At 42.9% G+C, this 18,144-nt stretch overlaps 1 protein-coding gene across 7 annotated transcripts in view; it reads right to left on the reverse strand.

The window, feature by feature from the left end:
* SLC28A3 (solute carrier family 28 member 3) overlaps window positions 1-16,908 on the reverse strand; it is a 125,464-nt gene extending 108,556 nt beyond the window's left edge. For 4 of the 7 annotated variants that reach the window (XR_012904718.1, XR_012904719.1, XM_075931770.1 and 1 more), the window contains exons 1-2: window positions 15,889-16,081; window positions 5,133-5,231 (exon numbers count right to left, since the gene is read on the reverse strand). Coding sequence is in view for 5 of the 7 variants with exons in the window: in XM_075931770.1 (XP_075787885.1) it covers window positions 5,133-5,231; window positions 15,889-15,954 (165 nt within the window). In the remaining 2 variants the exon portion in view is untranslated. Of the gene's footprint in view, window positions 1-5,132; window positions 5,232-15,888; window positions 16,082-16,846 lie in introns of those variants that run through there. The other 3 variants (XM_075931772.1, XM_006135882.4, XM_075931771.1) reach the window with 3 other exon arrangements.
* Window positions 16,909-18,144: the final 1,236 nt, after the last annotated feature.

Raw genomic sequence — 18,144 nt, forward strand, 5'->3', positions numbered from 1 at the left:
AGAAGCCTTTTGCACAAGAGTTTTTGCGCAAAAACTGATTGTGCAAGAGCATATCCACCCTTTTGGCACAAGACAGTGTCCACACTGCTGGACGCTCTTCCTTAATAGATTTAATCTCATAGCACTCCTGTGAGGTAGGACAGCACTATCTACTTTTTCTTAGAAAGGGAACTAGGGGTATGTCTACACTACAGCGTTTTTTTTTTTCGGAAAAACAGACATTTTTCAAAAAAACCCTTCAGTTATGTCCACACTGCAATCACGTTCTTCCAAAAGAAAATCAAAAGAACAGAGGGGTTTTTCTGACATTGGTAATTCTCATTCTACGAGGAATAGGGTTGCCAGATGGTTTAACCACAAATACCGAACACCTCCCTCCCCTTCCCCCCCAAAAAAACACCGGGGAAAAAATTCTGTTGAGGGAAAAAAAAGGGGGGGTGGATGACCAAAGCTGTTGAGAAAAAAAAAAGGACCCCATGAGTTAAGCAAAAATAAAACAGCTTTTAAGTGCATGCAGAGTGAGAATAGGGATAGCAAGAGTGGAGTGGTGGAGCACTAAGACCCAGGGAAGGCATTGCTTCCCCTTGCTTCAGTTCTTTAGGCTTTTTGCGAACAGCCATTTTGTTTTCTTGATGGAGCCAGAATGCAGCTTCACTGCAGAACCAGGAAAGCAGGGAGTCCTGGGGCAGCGGGGGCCGGGAGCGGGGGCTGGGCCCAGTTGCTGAGTGTGTTGTAGGATTGCCATGTGTCCAGTATTTTGGCCGCCTGGCCGGGGAAAAAAATTTCAGAAAATACTGGACATTTCAGGTGTCCGGTATTTTCTGAATATTTTTACCGGAAAGAGCTCTTTCAGAAAAAGGCATATGTGGATGGGGAAGAGGGAGTTCTTTCAAAAGAAGAGGAAAGAGGAAAAAGCACAGGTGCCCTGAGGCCACTCCGTCCATAGCAATCACAGCTTAAATGTGAGAAAGCGTCTATTCAGTGTGGACGCTATCTTGTGAAAAAGCAGTTAGCTTTTTCGACGCGCTTCTGCAGTGTGGACACTTTCTTTCGGAAGAAGTTTTTCTGGAAGATCTCTTCTAGAAAAACTTCTTCCGAAAGAAGCCTGCAGTCTAGATGTAGCCTAAGGAAAAAGGTAGATTAAGTGGCTTTCCCCAAATCACACATGAATTGTGTGTTTGAGCCAGGAATCAAACCCAGCTCTCCTAAGCCCAGTGCCCATCTTTTAACCCTCTAACACAGTCTGTGGACTTATCTGGGGTTAGCCCCTTATAGGCCTCCCCCATTGTATTCACCTGTGCCTTCACAGATATGGACAATTGTAGCTCCCATAACTGCAGAAGTATAGGTAAATATAGTGGTGACAGCTTGCCAGGAGTTAATCCTGTTGAACCACTGCCTTCTTATTGCCCATCGCTGCTCTAGCATGTGCTGTATTTTAAGGCCACAATCTATCCCTATAGGTACCCTTTCTAACCAGACACACCACAGACTGAATACATCAGGCAATCTCTAGAATTAGAAGTATGAGCTACTGCAGGTTGAGCATTTACAGCCCTATGGCTCATCTGTAACAACTCATATCTTCATTACATTGACACAGAGGTGGAATGTGACACCTTCCTCCTCCCCTCACTGTTACAATGTTAGCAATTTCTTTAACTATTCCTGAATTGAATTCTATTGAGTTAAAATTTTTAAAAATACTACCTTGGAATAGAACTTGATTCTTTTTGGCTTTCAGTCCCATGGTGTATGAAAGCATTTGTCAGGGGTCCCATACTGCCATGCCCTTTTCAGTCTACAGTATTTTAAACTGAGAGTCTCCCAGCACGGCTGTAAATTATTCTAGTTCGGGTGGGCAATAACATAGCAGCAGTTCACCAGGATTACCCCCCAGTGGGCTACCTCCAGTAGATTTACCTGCATGGCTACAGCTCTCATTGGCCGTGGTTCACTGATCCAGACCAATGGGAGTGGTGAGAAGCACCACAGACTGGGACACCACTTGCTGTAGCTCCCATTTCCTGGGAATGGCGATGCGCATCCGACAGAAGCTGCAATTACCGGTACCTGTGCAGGTAAATTTAATGGCGGGGGCCCCCAGGAGCTAACCCTGTATCACTGCTTGTAGGCCTCTTGATATGGTGCCACCAAACTCAGTAAGTGGCAAGATTTCAATATAGGTAAAGGTACTAATTAGAGCATCTAATGGAACATTTTGAAAAATTAAGATTATTTTGTGAAAATATTTATGATATTTAGTGTGCGTTGACGTCATTGTGCAGACAAGCCCTAAGTGCATGTTCCGAGATTTTGTTGGACCCTTTGAAAGTAAAAATAGAAAAGAAAAATGTTGAATGTCAACATTTTTTGACTCTTAAATATGTAAGGCTATGTCTAGACTGTAGGCTTCTTTTGGAAGAAGCTTTTCCAAAAGAGATCTTCTGGAAAAAACGTCTTTAGAAAGAGAGTGTCCACACAGCAAAAGCAGATTGAAAAAGTGATCTGCTTTCCTTGAAAGATAGCGTGCAATCAATGTGGATGCTATCTCACATTTGAGTTGTGATTACTATAGACAGTGTAGCCACTAGGGCACCTAAGCTTTTTCCTGGAGGCCTCTTCTTATGGGGGGGGAAAAAAAGAACCCCACAATCCCTCTTCCCTGACCATACATGCTTTTTTCCCCAAAGGAGCTCTTTCAGAAAAAGGCTATTTCCTCGAAGAAAGAGGTTTACCATGGTCAGAAAATCCACCGTGTTCTTTCGACTTTCTGTCGAAAGAACGCAATTGCAGCATGGATGTAAGTGTAGTTTTTCTGGACAAACAGCTGTTATTCCGGAAAAACTCTGCAGTATAAACATACCCTCAGGCTGTGTCCACACTGCACCCCTTTTCTGGAAAAGGGATGCAGATTAGACACATCGTTATTGCAAATGAAGCGGGGATTTAAATATCCCCCGCTTCATTTGTATAAACATGGCTGCCGCTTTTTTCCGGCTCGGGGCTTTGCCAGAAAAAAGTGCCAGTCTAGACTGGGATCTTTCGGAAAATAAAGTCTTTTCCAAAAGATCCCTTATTTCTCTTAAAATCAGGAATAAGGGATCTTTCGGAAAAGGCTTTATTTTCCGAAAGATCCCCGTCTAGACTGGCGCTTTTTTCTGGCAAATCCCCGAGCCGGAAAAAAGTGGCAGCCATGTTTATACAAATGAAGCGGGGGATATTTAAATCCCCGCTTCATTTGCAATAACGATGTGTCTAATCTGCATCCCTTTTCCGGAAAAGGGGTGCAGTGTAGACACAGCCACCGTGATTAGTGGTTCACCAAGAGGGTAATTCATATAGCTAAAGGGAATAAAACAAATAGCTGATGCAAAACCATCTCTATAGCATTTCTGTCACTCTTTGACAATTGAATGTTGAATCTTATTTACTGTTGTGCCGGGATTTGGACTATGAAGTGGATGGGTAATTATAATGCAAAATCAAGTATGTTCTCAATTTGGGGAGAAAGGGTATAATTTTATATCCTCTGTGAAAAATAACAACTAAAAATGTTGTAGAGCCAGATCAAACGCCAGCAAAATCTAAGAGGAAGAAAATACTCCTTTCAGTGTTAGCAGATTCTGGAAAGTAGAATTCCATTTTGTTTATGGTCAAAAATATGTACAGTGTAAAATCTGGTCATGAGGTTTTAGATTGAGTTGAGTAAAACCTATAAAAACCCTTAATAAAGACAGAAGGGAAAACAGCTAAAACCAGCTGTGTAGCCACAGAGCTGTGAGAACAGGAGGAGTGGCTACCCACCTGAGTACATAACCTATGCTAGTTCGGAACAAGCTAAGAAGCTCAAAACAATGTTACCACTGCAGTGCAAGCAGTGGGAGAGGCTAGCCAGGACGAGTGCATGCCTAGCTTCTTGGATGGGTATGGTTCCTCAAACTGGAAATTATATTTGCAATTACAAGTGCAGACATACCATATGTCAACTCCCCACTTTTAATACTCATCAGGACCAGGCTTGCTGGCTGTGTCTACACTGGGCCACTTATTCCAGAAAATCTGTCGCTTTTCCGGAATAAGCTGCGAGCTGTCTACACTGGCCCTTGAATTTCCGGAAAAGCAACGACGCTCTACTGTACAAAATTAGCCGCTATTCCAGAAAAACTATTCTGTTCCCGCTCGGGCATAAGTCCTTATTCCGGAACACTGTTCCGGAAAAGGGCCAGTGTAGACAGCCCAGTAGTCTTTTCCGGAAAAAAGCCCCGTTCGCGAAAATGGCAATCGGGGCTCTTTTCCGGAAAAGCTTGTCTACATTGGCCACAGATGCTTTTCCGGAAAAAGGGCTTTTCCAGAAAAGCAGCATGCCAATGTAGACGCTCCTTTTCTGGAAAAACTGAAAACGGAATAGTATTCCGTTTTAAGCATTTCCGGAAATTCATGCCAGTGTAGACACAGCCGCTGTGTTCTGGGTAGATTTTATACAAATTATAGCATTTTCAGGAATCTTGGTGGTGATGTCAATGTCTCCATTTCTTTTTAATGTATTTCTGAGAACAGGGCTGGCTCATCTCTCAGTTTACTGATGTCAGTTCTAATTCACTTATTTATTTTATTCCTGGTTATCAGTGCATATTCATTTTCTGTCTTGATGACACCACCAAACCTGGTACACATCTGGTTCATTCTGAGCATAAACATAGTTACTCTTGTGACTCACACAGCAAGGTCTTTGCTCAGGCTGCCTTTCTCTGGGACTTCTTCCTGAGCCACAAATCACCAGGAGAGACACTCTTGTGCAGTCACCATGTCTTTTTATTGCTTGTGCCAACTTCCCACCACCTTCTATTTACAGAGCTTTATTTGCCCACAGGCTAATTCAGCTACCTTTTCCTTCCAGCTAAGAAACATATTCAACCACACTCTGCCTCATTCACCTTCCCTCTGGCTGCCTTATCTAACCTGCTGGCTAATGAGCCCCACAGCTGCTTTCCATTAGCCTTTCAGGCCCGGGCTTGCTCAGCTGGCTTCCATTGTCCTTTTCAACCAGGCTGTAGTGGCAGAACTCTGGCTTAGCCAGCAGTCTGTTGCACTGAATATTCTTGGCATGCGAAGAAAAACAAAAACCTTACCAGGTTAGTGTGCACAGCATCACTATTTTGTAAATTCCTGCTTCTGAATGAGTGGTTTCTTAACCCTTCTTCATTTATAACTTCATCTTCACTGTCATTCTGAGAAATAGCAAAATTGTAAATAACACATTAGTTCAAAACCAGAATCGGACTTCTTTCTTTAATGTAGTACTAGTTATCTATAGATGTGAAAAGCCAGTTTCTGCTCTTTCCTTTAACAAGACAACAGAGGAACAGGGTAGTTCTGTGCTCTGATACTGATCTGCACAAAGGGGCCAGTTGCAGTATTGTGACAGCGGCAGCAGTAACTGGACTCCCAGGCCTTTTAAATTGCCACCAGAGGAACCCCTCCCCTTCATTTTCATTACTGTATAGAAGGTATTACTGTATCTCCTCTTAATAAGCTTCGGAAAGGCAGTTCTCATCTGAGCACCAGCATTCATGGATCTCAAATACCAGCCCAGGGCTTTCTAGGAGTGAGTGTGTTCTAATCCACCTCCCAGTGATCTATTAAGAGAACTCAAAGCTCAGATCAGAAAAGGATGCCAGATGACTGGGCAAAACTCCAAGGATCCTAATTGGTTCCCTACTTCTATTTAAACCAAACAGAAAATCATTTTTGAAACTGGGTTGTTGTTCCCTGTTTAGGACTGCCTCCCTTGCATTACCCTCTCCTGTTGCCTGACTTTGATTTACTGGTATCCTGACCCAACCTACTACTTGACCCTGACTTCCAGTCTGCCTTCTGGCTTGTCTCAGGCTCTGATCACCCAGTAATTGAATCTGCCTGGCACCTGAAACCTGGATTGGCCTTTGGCCTGTATCAGGGCTTGTCATCACTTCCACAGAGATTGACACTTTGGCAGTCAATCTTCCAACATTTGATTTAGCCATGGGTCTAGTAAAGACCTACTAAATTGAAAGCTGATGGCATTCCTGTTGAACACAGTACTTCTTACAGTCGTGAGGAAGAAGGGAAGTCAACAGGAGCATTTCTCCCATTGACCTCCTACTGAGGGGCTTCCCCAGAAAATTGATGTAAGGTACATCAACTCCAGGTATGCAACTGTCATATTGAATTGAATATTTTACATCAATTTTCTTCACCAGTGTAGACGTGGCCTCAAATTCTTGTCTCCTGGCTTCTGACTTCTCCTCTGACCACTAAGACAGTCCCCCCCCAAATCTCAGTCATGAAATTGTCTGGTCAGGAAGATGCTTAACCACTGCCTGAAAATTAATTCCCCAAATGCTGTAAATATTTGATAATCAAGTGGCTTGTTATAATAGTAACCATTTATAAGATTACTTTATTCGAGATCAATATATAAAAGATATTACTACACATACAGCATTGGTATCAGTAAATTATTGTATTACATAATTGAATTTAGATACAAACCATTTGTAAGTGAATATCATGAAAGAGGGCTATAGCATCTTAAGCTTTTAAGAAATAAACAATCAAAGGTTTCCATCTTTTTAGTGGAAACATGAGCTTAGATATAACAACATATTTCCCAACTATACATATTTTCTTTAAAAGGTAAACAAATGAATATTTTAGGCTATATAAAAATTGGTGTCCGTAAGAATACATTCAGAATTTTTTGTATGGGTTTCAAACTAAGATTTTTCTCTTTGAAGAGAGGAGGAGGAAGTAATGACAAAACACTCCTGGGTTCAGCTTTTGCCGCCTTGATAAATACAGAGTGACACACCGTTTTTCTTTCAGATACACAAAAAAGTCTATCTTCAGATCCCTTTCAAAGGGGGAGGCATCATGCTCTTTAAGAAGATACCCCTTGAGTGTAATTTAGCAAGATTACAATTTACGGTGTCTTCATTCACAGAACATTTTACGCAAGACAAAAAAAAATCCCAATAGGTCATTCTAACTATATAGAAAAGTAAAGCAAAATAGAAGTTACAGACCTGCATTCTAGTATGTGCAATTGGACCTGGAAGTCATAATTACAGCTTTATGGCCATGGAGGAAGCATAAAGCTGTAATTATGCTTCTTCCTTGAAGTTTTCACACACATTATTTTATTGGGAGAAAGTAGGGATTTCCTAGGATTTTCTTTAATAAGCTTTACATTTTATAAGCAACAAAAACATAAACATTAAGCTATTACTTTGGAAGCATCATATGTATGCAAGTAATTGTAATGGTCTTCTGAAATCCAGTTAAGGCAAAGGTAAGTTTGTAAAAATCTAAAATGATGACAAGGTATCATTTTATTAACCATTTTTGCATCAAGCTTCAAAGAAGTTTCAGAGATCATGGTAGATATGGCCCATAGAATTCATGCTTTATATTATGTATGTTCTTATGAGAAATTAGCTAGATACTTTTCTTCTCACAGGACTGCCAAACTTTTAAAATACCCATACTTCATAACTACTTGTTTTTTCTGTAGATATGATGGATTACACAATGTATAAAAACTGGTGATCTCCCTTTCTATGGCCAAATTCTGGAATCTACATAAATAATCAGCACAGTCTCATTATCAAAATTCTCAATATGTGTTGAGCCATCTCCTGAGAATTTTGACAATCAGACAGTGCTGACTTGTAGACTCTCTGCTTCCTCCCTTTACTTGCTATGATAGTTTAGATCTGTTGGGGTTTCCTGGTAGCAAAATAGCACCTGGTTGAATGTGGAGGGTTTGTCCCATTGTGAAGTTATTCTGTAAACCCAAATGATGTCCTCATGATATCAGAAAACAGATTTCTTTGCCATAGTCTGTCTACATAGCCATGTCCTCTGAATTTGGAACCATTTGTTTCACTTCTCTTGTCCTTTCTTTACTTCTATCATACCAGTTTTGAATAAGAATATTTTAGATGTGACTCCACCGCAATCTGTTATACAAAGCCAGCACAGTTTCCGCTCTTGATTGTTTACTATTCTGTCTAGACATAGTACACACCCAAGAATTTTCCCAGATGATGAAAGATGGGCTAACATCACTGCACCAGGGTAACTACTGAAACGTTACAGATTGCTTAGGAAGGAGCTGTTATATTGTTGTTAGAGATTAGTTAGCATGACTTTGAACCTCAGTGCTTATTTAGTGTCTACATATCCAAATGATACTTAGTTGCTTTTAATGTGTAGAAATATTTGATTTGTTTACACATCATAATAGTTGCATGTCCAAATATAAGTACATAACTGCTTGTGCTTTTGTTATTGTCTGGGTGTTTAGAGACTTTTGGTTTATATTTGACCTGTAAAATTCATCTCCTCAAAGTTTCAGACATTAATTTATTCAGGTGTAAATGAAGATGTTTTATAGGGATTCATCAGATCCCCTTTTTCCCTAGCATGCTGTTCATCCTGGATTTGTTCTTTATCCTGCCTTTTCTGTTAACTAGCATGTCACTGATATTTATAAAGGTATCAATAGGCATGTTGTGTTGTGTGAGAGAATTTTCCACATCAATAATGTGAGGTCCAAGAGTCTGGGAGACTTTCACATCAATTGTTGTCAACATATGCTGCAAAATATCAAAGCTACTGAACAAGAGAGAAATATTGATTACCTTCATATTCAGGAAAATATCCCTCGCACATACAGTGCAGAGAGATGGAAGATAAATCAATACATTTAAATTCAGTGAGTGCAAAGTGAAGATGCACAAATTGTGTCTATTAAGCCCAGCTATGTACACTCAATATTTTTAAATCAGCTGTGCAGAACAAGGCAGCTGGGTGGGTAATGTAGGCAAGGGAAGGCATTGCCTTCCCCAAACTGCCTATGCTGCCTGGGAGGGCTGAGGCTGCATCAGCCCGGATCCATGGCTTCCAACTCTCCGGCTGGTCAGGAAGCATCAGGCTTCAGGGCTGGGTGGGGCTTGGCTCCATGGTGAGAGGTTGCTGAAGGAGCATAGTTTTGGATGGAACGGGTTGAGCTTCGGGCATAAGGGGCAGAGCTGGGGCTGTGTAAGTCCATGATTCAGTGAATGGGCGGGTAAGAATGTGATGGACAGCTGAGGGGTTTGCCCGACCTAGCTTAGAGAAAACAGTAAGAAAGCTGCTCGCTGTAACAGCTGACAACACTTTTGATAGGTGGAGAAGTAAGACCAGAGGAACTAAAGCAGAAACAGAAGACACAACTCTTGATGCTGCTCATTTAAAATAAATCACAGAAAGTCATAAATATGATCCTGACTCCTTGCTCTACCCTCTGACTTGTCTTGTGTTCTCATCATCTGGCAACCTGATTCATCCTATCTCTTGACATTCTTATTGCTGTGGCATTCGCCATTTATTGGTGTTTAACTCAATGTATACTTCGTATTTGCTGGTTACTTAACAAGTCAAGTGGCTTTGAATATATAGGAGTGCCTCTGACAAGTCCTCAGTATGTGCCACCTATCATAGGTCTGGGAAGGAAGAGGTCAAACTTATTAATTAGCAGCAGCTTTAATGAGAGCGCAGAGTCTTAGCATTGACTTACAGTAGTCTTCAGATTACAACCCAATTACGATGTTTGAGAGAGGAGACAGGTTAGCCCTATACAGTGGAAACTAAATTTTATTAAACAATGTTTAGAGCTTGATTGTGCCTTTAATGACAGGCTTGAGTAGGTAACAGCATGGCACAGATGTCCAGATGATTAAATTAGAGAGCTGTTTACAGGTGTGACATTAACAACATTCAAGCCTAGATGGCAAAATATTGCATAGCCTCCATACATACTTATGTATGGTGCAGATATAAAGAGAGAGACACAGACACATGGGACACAGACGTTTCAACATCTGACATTAACAGTCTGTTCAATAAACACATGGCCGCTCTCTATGGTTAAACAGACATAAGAATGTACCTGTTCCTTAATTATGTGGCATTTTCCAATGAAACCATCTATTAAAAACCTGAAGACATTGACAAAAATGGTTTGTGTTAATTCGTGAGTTTTAGCAACAAGATATCTATTGAAACAAGGAATTTAGCATATGGGCTTTATAATTGAAGTGTTACAGTTGTGCTATACATCGGGGCTATGTCTACACTGGCCTGATTTTCCGGAAATGCTTTTTAACGGAAAAGTTTTCCATTAAACTTTTTGTGGAAAAGTGTCCATGGCCAATCTAGACGCGCTTTTCCGCAAAAAAGCCCCGATCGCCATTTTCGCGATTGGGGCCTTTTTGCGGAAAACAAATCAATGCTATCTACACTGGCCCTTTTGCACAAACGTTTTTCGGAAAAAGACTTTTGCCCAAATGGGAGCAGCATAGTATTTCCGCAAAAGCACTGACAATCTTACATGAGATCGTCAGTGCTTTTGCGGAAATTCAAGCGGCCAGTGTAGACAGCTGGGAAGTTTTTCCGCAAAATCAGATGATTTTGTGGAAAAACTTGCCAGTCTAGACACAGCCCGGGGGTAAGAGCATGGGTGTTGGATAGAAGAAGCTGGACAAATGAGTACCCCTTTCTTTACTTCTGACTAGATGATGAACTATATTTAAGAGAACCCTCCACCAAATCAATACCTTAGTAAGATACAAAATTCCTTGTTTTTATGCATCAAATCTTTGGAAACATATTTTTAACAAAAACATATGATGAAATGTAATTAACATATCTATTATTATGGAGGTCACACAATAAATTAGTGTTTCCTTTTTCTAAAAGTAATTAATTTTGTTATGAACACACTAAACCAGCAGTGGGCAAATACTGCCCCACACGCCTGATCTGGTTCACCAGGGTTAGCCCCGATGAGCCACTGCTGCTGTATTCACCTGCACCTCTGAATGTTCACAGGTATGGGCACATGCAGCTCCTGTTCACTGCAGATTGTTGTTCCTGGCCAATGGGATCTATGGGAAGCAATATCCTGATCCATGCCACTTCCCGCAGCTCCCATTGGCTGGGAAAGGTATCTGCAGCCAATGGGAGCTGCTAGCATCCGTACCTGTGAAGGCACAGGTAAACATAGTGGCGGAAGGGGCTAACCCTTGTGAACCATTGTCACTTGTGCACTAAACTGATCCAATTAATTTAAAAATAATGTAGGATTGCCAGGTATCCGGTTTTGAACCAGACAGTCCGGTATTTGAGCTTTCTGTCTGGGAAACAAATTGAGAAAATACCGGACATATAAATGTCCGGTATTTTCTAATTAGGTACGTTTTATTATCATCATGAGTATCAGAACGTAGTTGTGTACTGCCTGGCTGGTAGACATGCTCACACTGTGAGGCCAGGCAGTACACAACTACACAGTAGAGAGGAGGGGGGCGGGGCCGGGATGGAATCCCTGGGGCCGGACTCGCCTGTGCACCCCGCCGGGACCGTGCGCGGGACAGGCAGTACCCTGGGTTCTTGTGCGCCCGGGCCAGCCCTGCTCCCCACTGGCCAGTTCCTCCCTGCTGCCCCCCCATCAGCCCTTCTCTCCTCGACCCCCTTCCAGCCAGCCCCACTCCATACTGGCTGGTTCCACCCAGCCAGCCCAAACCCCCTCCCAGCCAGCCTTGCTTCCCACCCGCCATTCCCCCCTCTCCATATCTCCCCTTGTCAGCCCCCACTCCCCCCGACCTCCTCCCGGCCAGCCTTACTTCCTGCCAGCTGGTTCCTTCCCCTGATCTCCCCTGGCCAGCCCCGCTCTCCACTGGCTGGTTCCCCCCCGGCCGTTTCCCCTCCTTCCCCCCCATCTTCCCCAGCCAGTCCCACTCCCCTCTGAGATCAAGTGTGTCCAGTATTTTTTTGAAAGGAATTTTCCTCCAGGGTAGATTGGCAGAGACCCTGGAGGTTTTTCGCCTTCCTCTGTAGCATGGGGTACAGATCACAGCTGGAGGATTCTCTGCATCTTGGGGTCTTCAAAGTATTTGAAGGCTTCGATATCTGAGGTATAGGTGAGAGGATTATTATAGGAGGGGTGGGTGAGATTCTGTGGCCTGTACTGTGCAGGGGGTCAGACTAGATGATCATAATGGTTCCTTCTGACCTTAAAGTCTATGAGTCTATGAAATCATCTGGGCTGTATCCAGACTCAGGGGTTTTTTCGAAAAAAGTAGCCTTTTTTCGAAAAAACTTCCCCTGCGTCCAGACTCAAGCCGCGTTCTTTCGAAATTAATTCGAAAGAACGCGGCTTTTCTTTCGATGGCGGTAAACCTCAATTTACGAGGAAGAATGCCTTCTTTCGAAAGTTCCTCTTTCGAAAGAAGGCGTTCTTCAATGTAAATAGGGCTTCTTCGAAAGAGAGCATCCAGACTCACTGGATGCTTTCTTTCGAAAAAGCAAGCCACTTTTTCGAAATTTCTCCATGCAGTCTAGACGCTCTCTTTCGAAAGAGGCTTTCGAAAGAGGCTTGCAGTTTAGACATAGCCCTGGTAACCCTAAAATAATGTCTTTGTTTCAATATGTTAAATGTGTAATTATCTGGAATGATTACTTTATGAAGTCTTAGGAGTATATTTAAAACATAAAATCAGTTTAGAAATACTGATTAAGCAAATGTAAAAGAGAAGAGTTGCATCATGTATTTTATAATATTTCATGTTGTATTCAGCAAGGCAGCTGACTTGCTCTTATTTACAAAGTTTTGCAAATAAATCTGACAGACTTCAGGGTATATTAAAAAAAAAAAAGGAGACGACAGTGTACAAGGGTCTTGACAGAGTGGGGGCAGTGCCTCGGCAGAGCATAGGCAGGACCACAGCCAAGGGATTTTGCCTCCCCAAGCTGTAGTGTCATCCACCGCCCACGGGTAAGAGTGTGCTATGGGGCGTGGATAAAATTCAGTGAAGAAGGAGCTATGTATCTTGTGAGCTATGCATGTAAGCTACTGATACTTATCACTCTCCATCACTCCTTATAGCTACCTCAAAATTATTGGCATGCACTAAACGGTGCCGCTTTCCTGGGATGGTTTTAAGTGTAGTTGAATTTGCTAAGAATGCAACAATTGCTGTACAAGTCACAGGTATTAGCCTTGTTGTTTAGAGACACTTCTTGGAAGCTGAAGCTGCAAATGAGGAGGGAAAAGGGCTTATATGATAGAGATTGTAGGTTTTTTTTGGGCATATGTACTGTTACAAAACAGCTGGAAGGGGCGGTGCACTCATTGGAACCATTACCACAAACAACTCTAGTGGAATCTATGTAACACTGATGAAAAGAAGTCGATCCTGATATCTGCAGACTTTAAATGTGATTTTTTTTTTAAATTTGGTGCCTGCCTACATACTACAGTGATGGCTATATTAGAAATAAATTTGTTAAATAGGCAGCATGCCCCCTTTCAAGGTTGCCAGCAGATTACTGATTTTTTGTGTATGCTGTCTGTCACTGTCTTGTGTAACAGTTTATGCTTGTGTAATACAATGAGAACACTGTTATGTTATCTGGGGCTATGTGCTTAAGTATCTATAGACAAGGGGAAATGGAAAAAGCTAAACTATGTATATAAATAATAAAAATAAGTAAGAAATAATAAGTAAAAGCAATTGCTCTTTTTACTTGTTATGGCCTGTCTATCTTAGTCTTTCCCATTGCAAGGCAAATAGTCTTTCAGTTCCTGAAGGAAAACATTATGACCCTTTGACCACAAACGAGTCAGTTCCACTGAGCCCTGTTGAAAGCTGTCTTATTTACTTTCTAAAACAAACTCACTGCAGCAGATTTACTTTGCCCCTGTCTTCTTTTCTGTTATTTTGTGGTTTAATCATTAAACAACATAAACTCTCAGGTGTGTATGAACTGATAGGGTGGTACCAGAGATTTAAAAAGGGTTTAAATAAATTAATCACTTTCCTCTATGCCCTCATGTCCATGGCCTGGAGAATTGCTGACTACTTTGACCTTTTCATTGAACAGCAGAGAAATGGTTGGTGGTGTAATGTAATACTACCAGAACAACAGAAACTACCAGACATCATGCTTTTGAAGAGATTAACACTTAAGAGAAATAGAAGGAAAGAGGGAGAGCTAATGATCTTGTTTTTCTCCCAGGCCTCTCTCAAGTGATTTATTTTTGTGCACAGGAAGCTAGATATTATCTTCTGATTTTCATCCTTTGAGGGAATGAGTCATATGTTACAAATAGAATCCCTTTATAATGAAACATTATTTTCTTCCAGCAAAAACATCCCTATTGGTCAAATCCAGGCCTGATAATCTGGAGTATGGACCACTGAAGTCAGTGGTATCCAGTTCTAAAAGCATGCCTCTTCACTAACTTCATAGAATTTGAGTGCTCTTAGGCTGTCTCAGTTTGTTCTATGATTCAGCTGATTCAGAATTGCAATGGGCACTTCATGTGTTGAAGTAATTTGAAACTCTGATTTTACTACGACTGTAGTTTCTCTCCGAGCTCATAGTAAGACACTGCATTAGTAATAACTATGGTTTATTGTTGTGTTTTAGTTCAGTCAGCAAAATGTATAACTTTGAAAAAACCCTCCACAGATACTATCAGATTGATGTGAATATTTCCATTAGAATGCAGAACATAAAAGGAGTCACATGGATGCTCGGTAGTACCAGCTTGATGCTTTATGTCAGGGGTGGGGAACCTTTTTTGGGTTGAGGGCTGCTGACCCACAGAAAAATCAGTCTGGAGGCTGCACACACGTGAGAAGCCCCTGATTGAGAAGGAGAAATACATTCCCCTTGCACACCAGGCTAGTAGATTGTGTGCTCCAGCCCTGTGGGTATGTGGCAGGGGGGCTGGAGTGCTAGCACAGGTTCGCCAATGTGGAGCCTCAAGGGCCAGATCCAGGCAAGTTGGGGGCCGCATCTGGCCCCTGGACCTGAAGTTCCCCACCCCTGTCTAATGTGAATCTTGACTGTCTTATATGCATGGCCCCACAACAATAAAAGCCAAATAATGTCCTTCTCACTCATTCCCCTTGCTGTATGCGGGGCAAGGTGAGCTTGGAGATTGTGCAGGGAAAGGAAGGACTCCTTTCCCAACAAAGCAACTTCAGATAGTCTCTCGCACCCATATGCCCCCAGGAAACAATGTCGAGTATATCTGCCACAGGGTGGATACATTGGCCTCTCTGTTCCTTCTTCTCATTTCCCTCCCTTCCTACTCATGTCTTGCTGTACATGGATATGCAGGGAACCTTCACTAAGCTGGGCTCCATGTTGTGCATAGCACGTGGACCCTCTGAGCAGGTTCCCTAAATCCTGCTTGCCCCCTTGTCACTCCCTGTTGCAGAATGGTGCTCTTGAAGCAGCAAGTTTTGCCCTGAGTGATTTATGTATGTGACTATTTTTCTTAGGGTAAGAATAGTTCTTTGATTAGAAGTTAAAAGTTGGGGTTCTAATACTCTCCCTTCTGTTAATTTTGCTTGCTTTGATGAGGCAGGTGTCAGCACCACAGTGATGACTATTTCAATCACCCTCAGCTGCAAACGAAGCAGGCACTGTAAATTAACAATCCTACTAACAACTGAATAGGATTTTAGTCTGAAATGCTCAGCACAGAGTGGTAAAAGTCAGTGATGAGATCTGTGAGCACAGGTGACTTCAGGAACCTGAATGTGAACAAGAGACTTCTCAGCTATCCCAGGACTCTGGGTAACAAAGAAAGGCTGTAAAAGGAGCCTCAGTAAACAAGCCAGCTGTGTTTGGTCCCTTTATATAAAAATCTTGGCACAATGACAGGATATGCCTGCAAGTGTGCTGTGAAATATTTGTATGTGCAGAGCAGAAATTGCTCTTTCTCTGTGTAGATTCCAAAAGTCTATCAATTACTTTCCAACCCCCTACAAAAATCAGGCTTACCTGAAAGGAACCATTATAGAATCCATCTGCTCTTGAAAGAGCACTGCTATTTTCTTTCAGCTCCATCTGTGTAGCTTGGACAGGGGATTTCTATATGCCTGTTCAAAGCTGTCTAGAGCATAGGACAGCAGGCTGGCAGCAGCAGCAGCGTATAGTTAATCCATTTAGTATTCTGTTTCTATTACTCAAAGTTTACCTGGCTGTGACCACTCCCATGTTGCTCTTATATTATTCATAGCTCCACCTTCTAGCTCTTTTGAAACATCCCAGTGCACGTAAAGGCAGGGTAAGAAGCAGAATTCCAAGCCTATTAACATGACAGAAGGATTGATACACACAACAAAAGAGAAACCTTCCTGAGTGATCCAAAAGCAAAATATGTATTTTTACATAACCCTCGTTCACACTCACAAAGAAAGCATGTAGTGCACTGCTAGAAAATCCTCCTCATTCAGATCTTTAGGAGGCAGCACTCATTTAATCTTTTGTGATGTGCTCTTAAGCTGCCCATGAAAATATATGAAAGAAAGTATTTGCTGGTAAAACAAATGACTAATAAAAAGTCAAAATAGGCAGAGACCTAGAACAGGGGTTCCCAAACTTTTTGATACTGGGGACTAGTAAATCCATTCACGAGCTTTTGGAAGACCGGTAACATTTATTTGCTTATTCATTAAACAAATGATGAATATGCAAATAAATTGTTTCTGGTCCTCCCAAAGCCCCCAGTGCCACCTGTAGCCCACAGAAAAGTCAGTTGGGGCCACACAAGTGAAATACAAAAACAACCCCTCCAGACCCCTCAAACCTCACTAATGTGGCCCCAACTGTGCTTGTGGGTAAAGGGAGAGAGTTCTGGGGAAGGGTGCCAATGAAGTGCTGGGGCAAGGGACAGGGAGCTTGTGGGTTCTGGGGCAGGGTACTTGTGGGGGTCTGGGGAGGGGACAAGGACCGATACCTTGGGATCCTGTAGCTGCCAAGGCCCAAGAAGTGCACGGGCTGCTTCTCCATCCCCCAAACAGCAGCGTGGTACCTGACACACTGGTCCATTGCACGCCTGATGCCTTCCTGTGCAGGGGTAGGGGGAGTCCCAGACTGCGCCAGCCCCAACCGCTCGGGCAGCGCACACCTCGCTTCTCTGCTCCCCACGGCAGCGTGCGCCGCCCAAGCAGCTGGAGCCGGCGCACTGTGGACTTTATTCCTCTGCTGCCTTCCCTCGTGGGGGGAGGGGACAGGGGGAGTCCCAGACCGCACCTGCCCTAACGGCTCAGATAGCGTTCGCTTTGCTCCTCCACTTCCCATGTCAGCACGCGCCACCCAAGCAGCTGGAGCAGGCGCAGTCCCGGATTTCCACCCATTCCCTTGCGCGCAGGAAGGCAGCAGGGGTACAAAGTCCCCAGCGCGTGATGGACCAGCGTTTTAGGTACCGCACCGGCTGTTAGGGCAGAGGGGAGAGCAGCCTGCGCACTTCCAGGACCTGGTGCACAGCTGCAGAACTGCCCCCCAACCCTGCAGGAAGGCCGCACTACCTCCATTGACACTGGGAGTTCAGCGCAGCATTCATCTTGGGGGTTGTGGGCAGCGAAGCGGGCTCTTGCAAACATTTTTCTGAGGCCCAGTATTTTTTTCCTAAGGACTGGTAATGGGCTGCGGACCGCAGTTTGGGAAATCCTAACCTAGAATATTCAAGCATTTTTTTTTTCAAAAGATCAGGCACTGAGATAACGTACAACATGTGTGCAATTTCATGTTTAAGTTGCATGCACTGTTAAGTGTCGTACTTGCAAATTGAATAGACAACTAACCACCAGAGTCTCTGCCTCCCAGAGTGTAGGGAAAAGGGGCCTTTTGTGTAGATAAGAATCAACCCCAGCTGATTCTACAGTCAAAACAAACAAGCAGCCCTCAATCCCCAAGGTCACTTCAGGTCTTCACAGTATATAGATACAAAAAAGGCAAAGGCTTTTTTTTCACACCCCTGACCAATGTTCCCTCTAATTTTTTTCAATCCGTGTGCAAGATACATTTTGTTATATGCACTGAGGCATGTGGAGATGCACATCGCCAGTAGGAACACATGCTGCTAGCTGTGGATGCTCTGCTAATCATCTGAGCGGCATTTGAATCTCTTCTGGGTGGCCATTCAAGTGCTTACAGGGAACACTGCTCCTGAGCCAGAAAGTTACAGCACAGTAAAGAGCCAGTGTAGCTTAGCCACTGGGGTATGTCTATACTGCATACTTATTTCAGAATAAG

The sequence above is a fragment of the Pelodiscus sinensis genome, chromosome 6 (assembly GCF_049634645.1).
Source record: "Pelodiscus sinensis isolate JC-2024 chromosome 6, ASM4963464v1, whole genome shotgun sequence".
Taxonomy (NCBI): Eukaryota; Metazoa; Chordata; order Testudines; family Trionychidae; genus Pelodiscus; species Pelodiscus sinensis.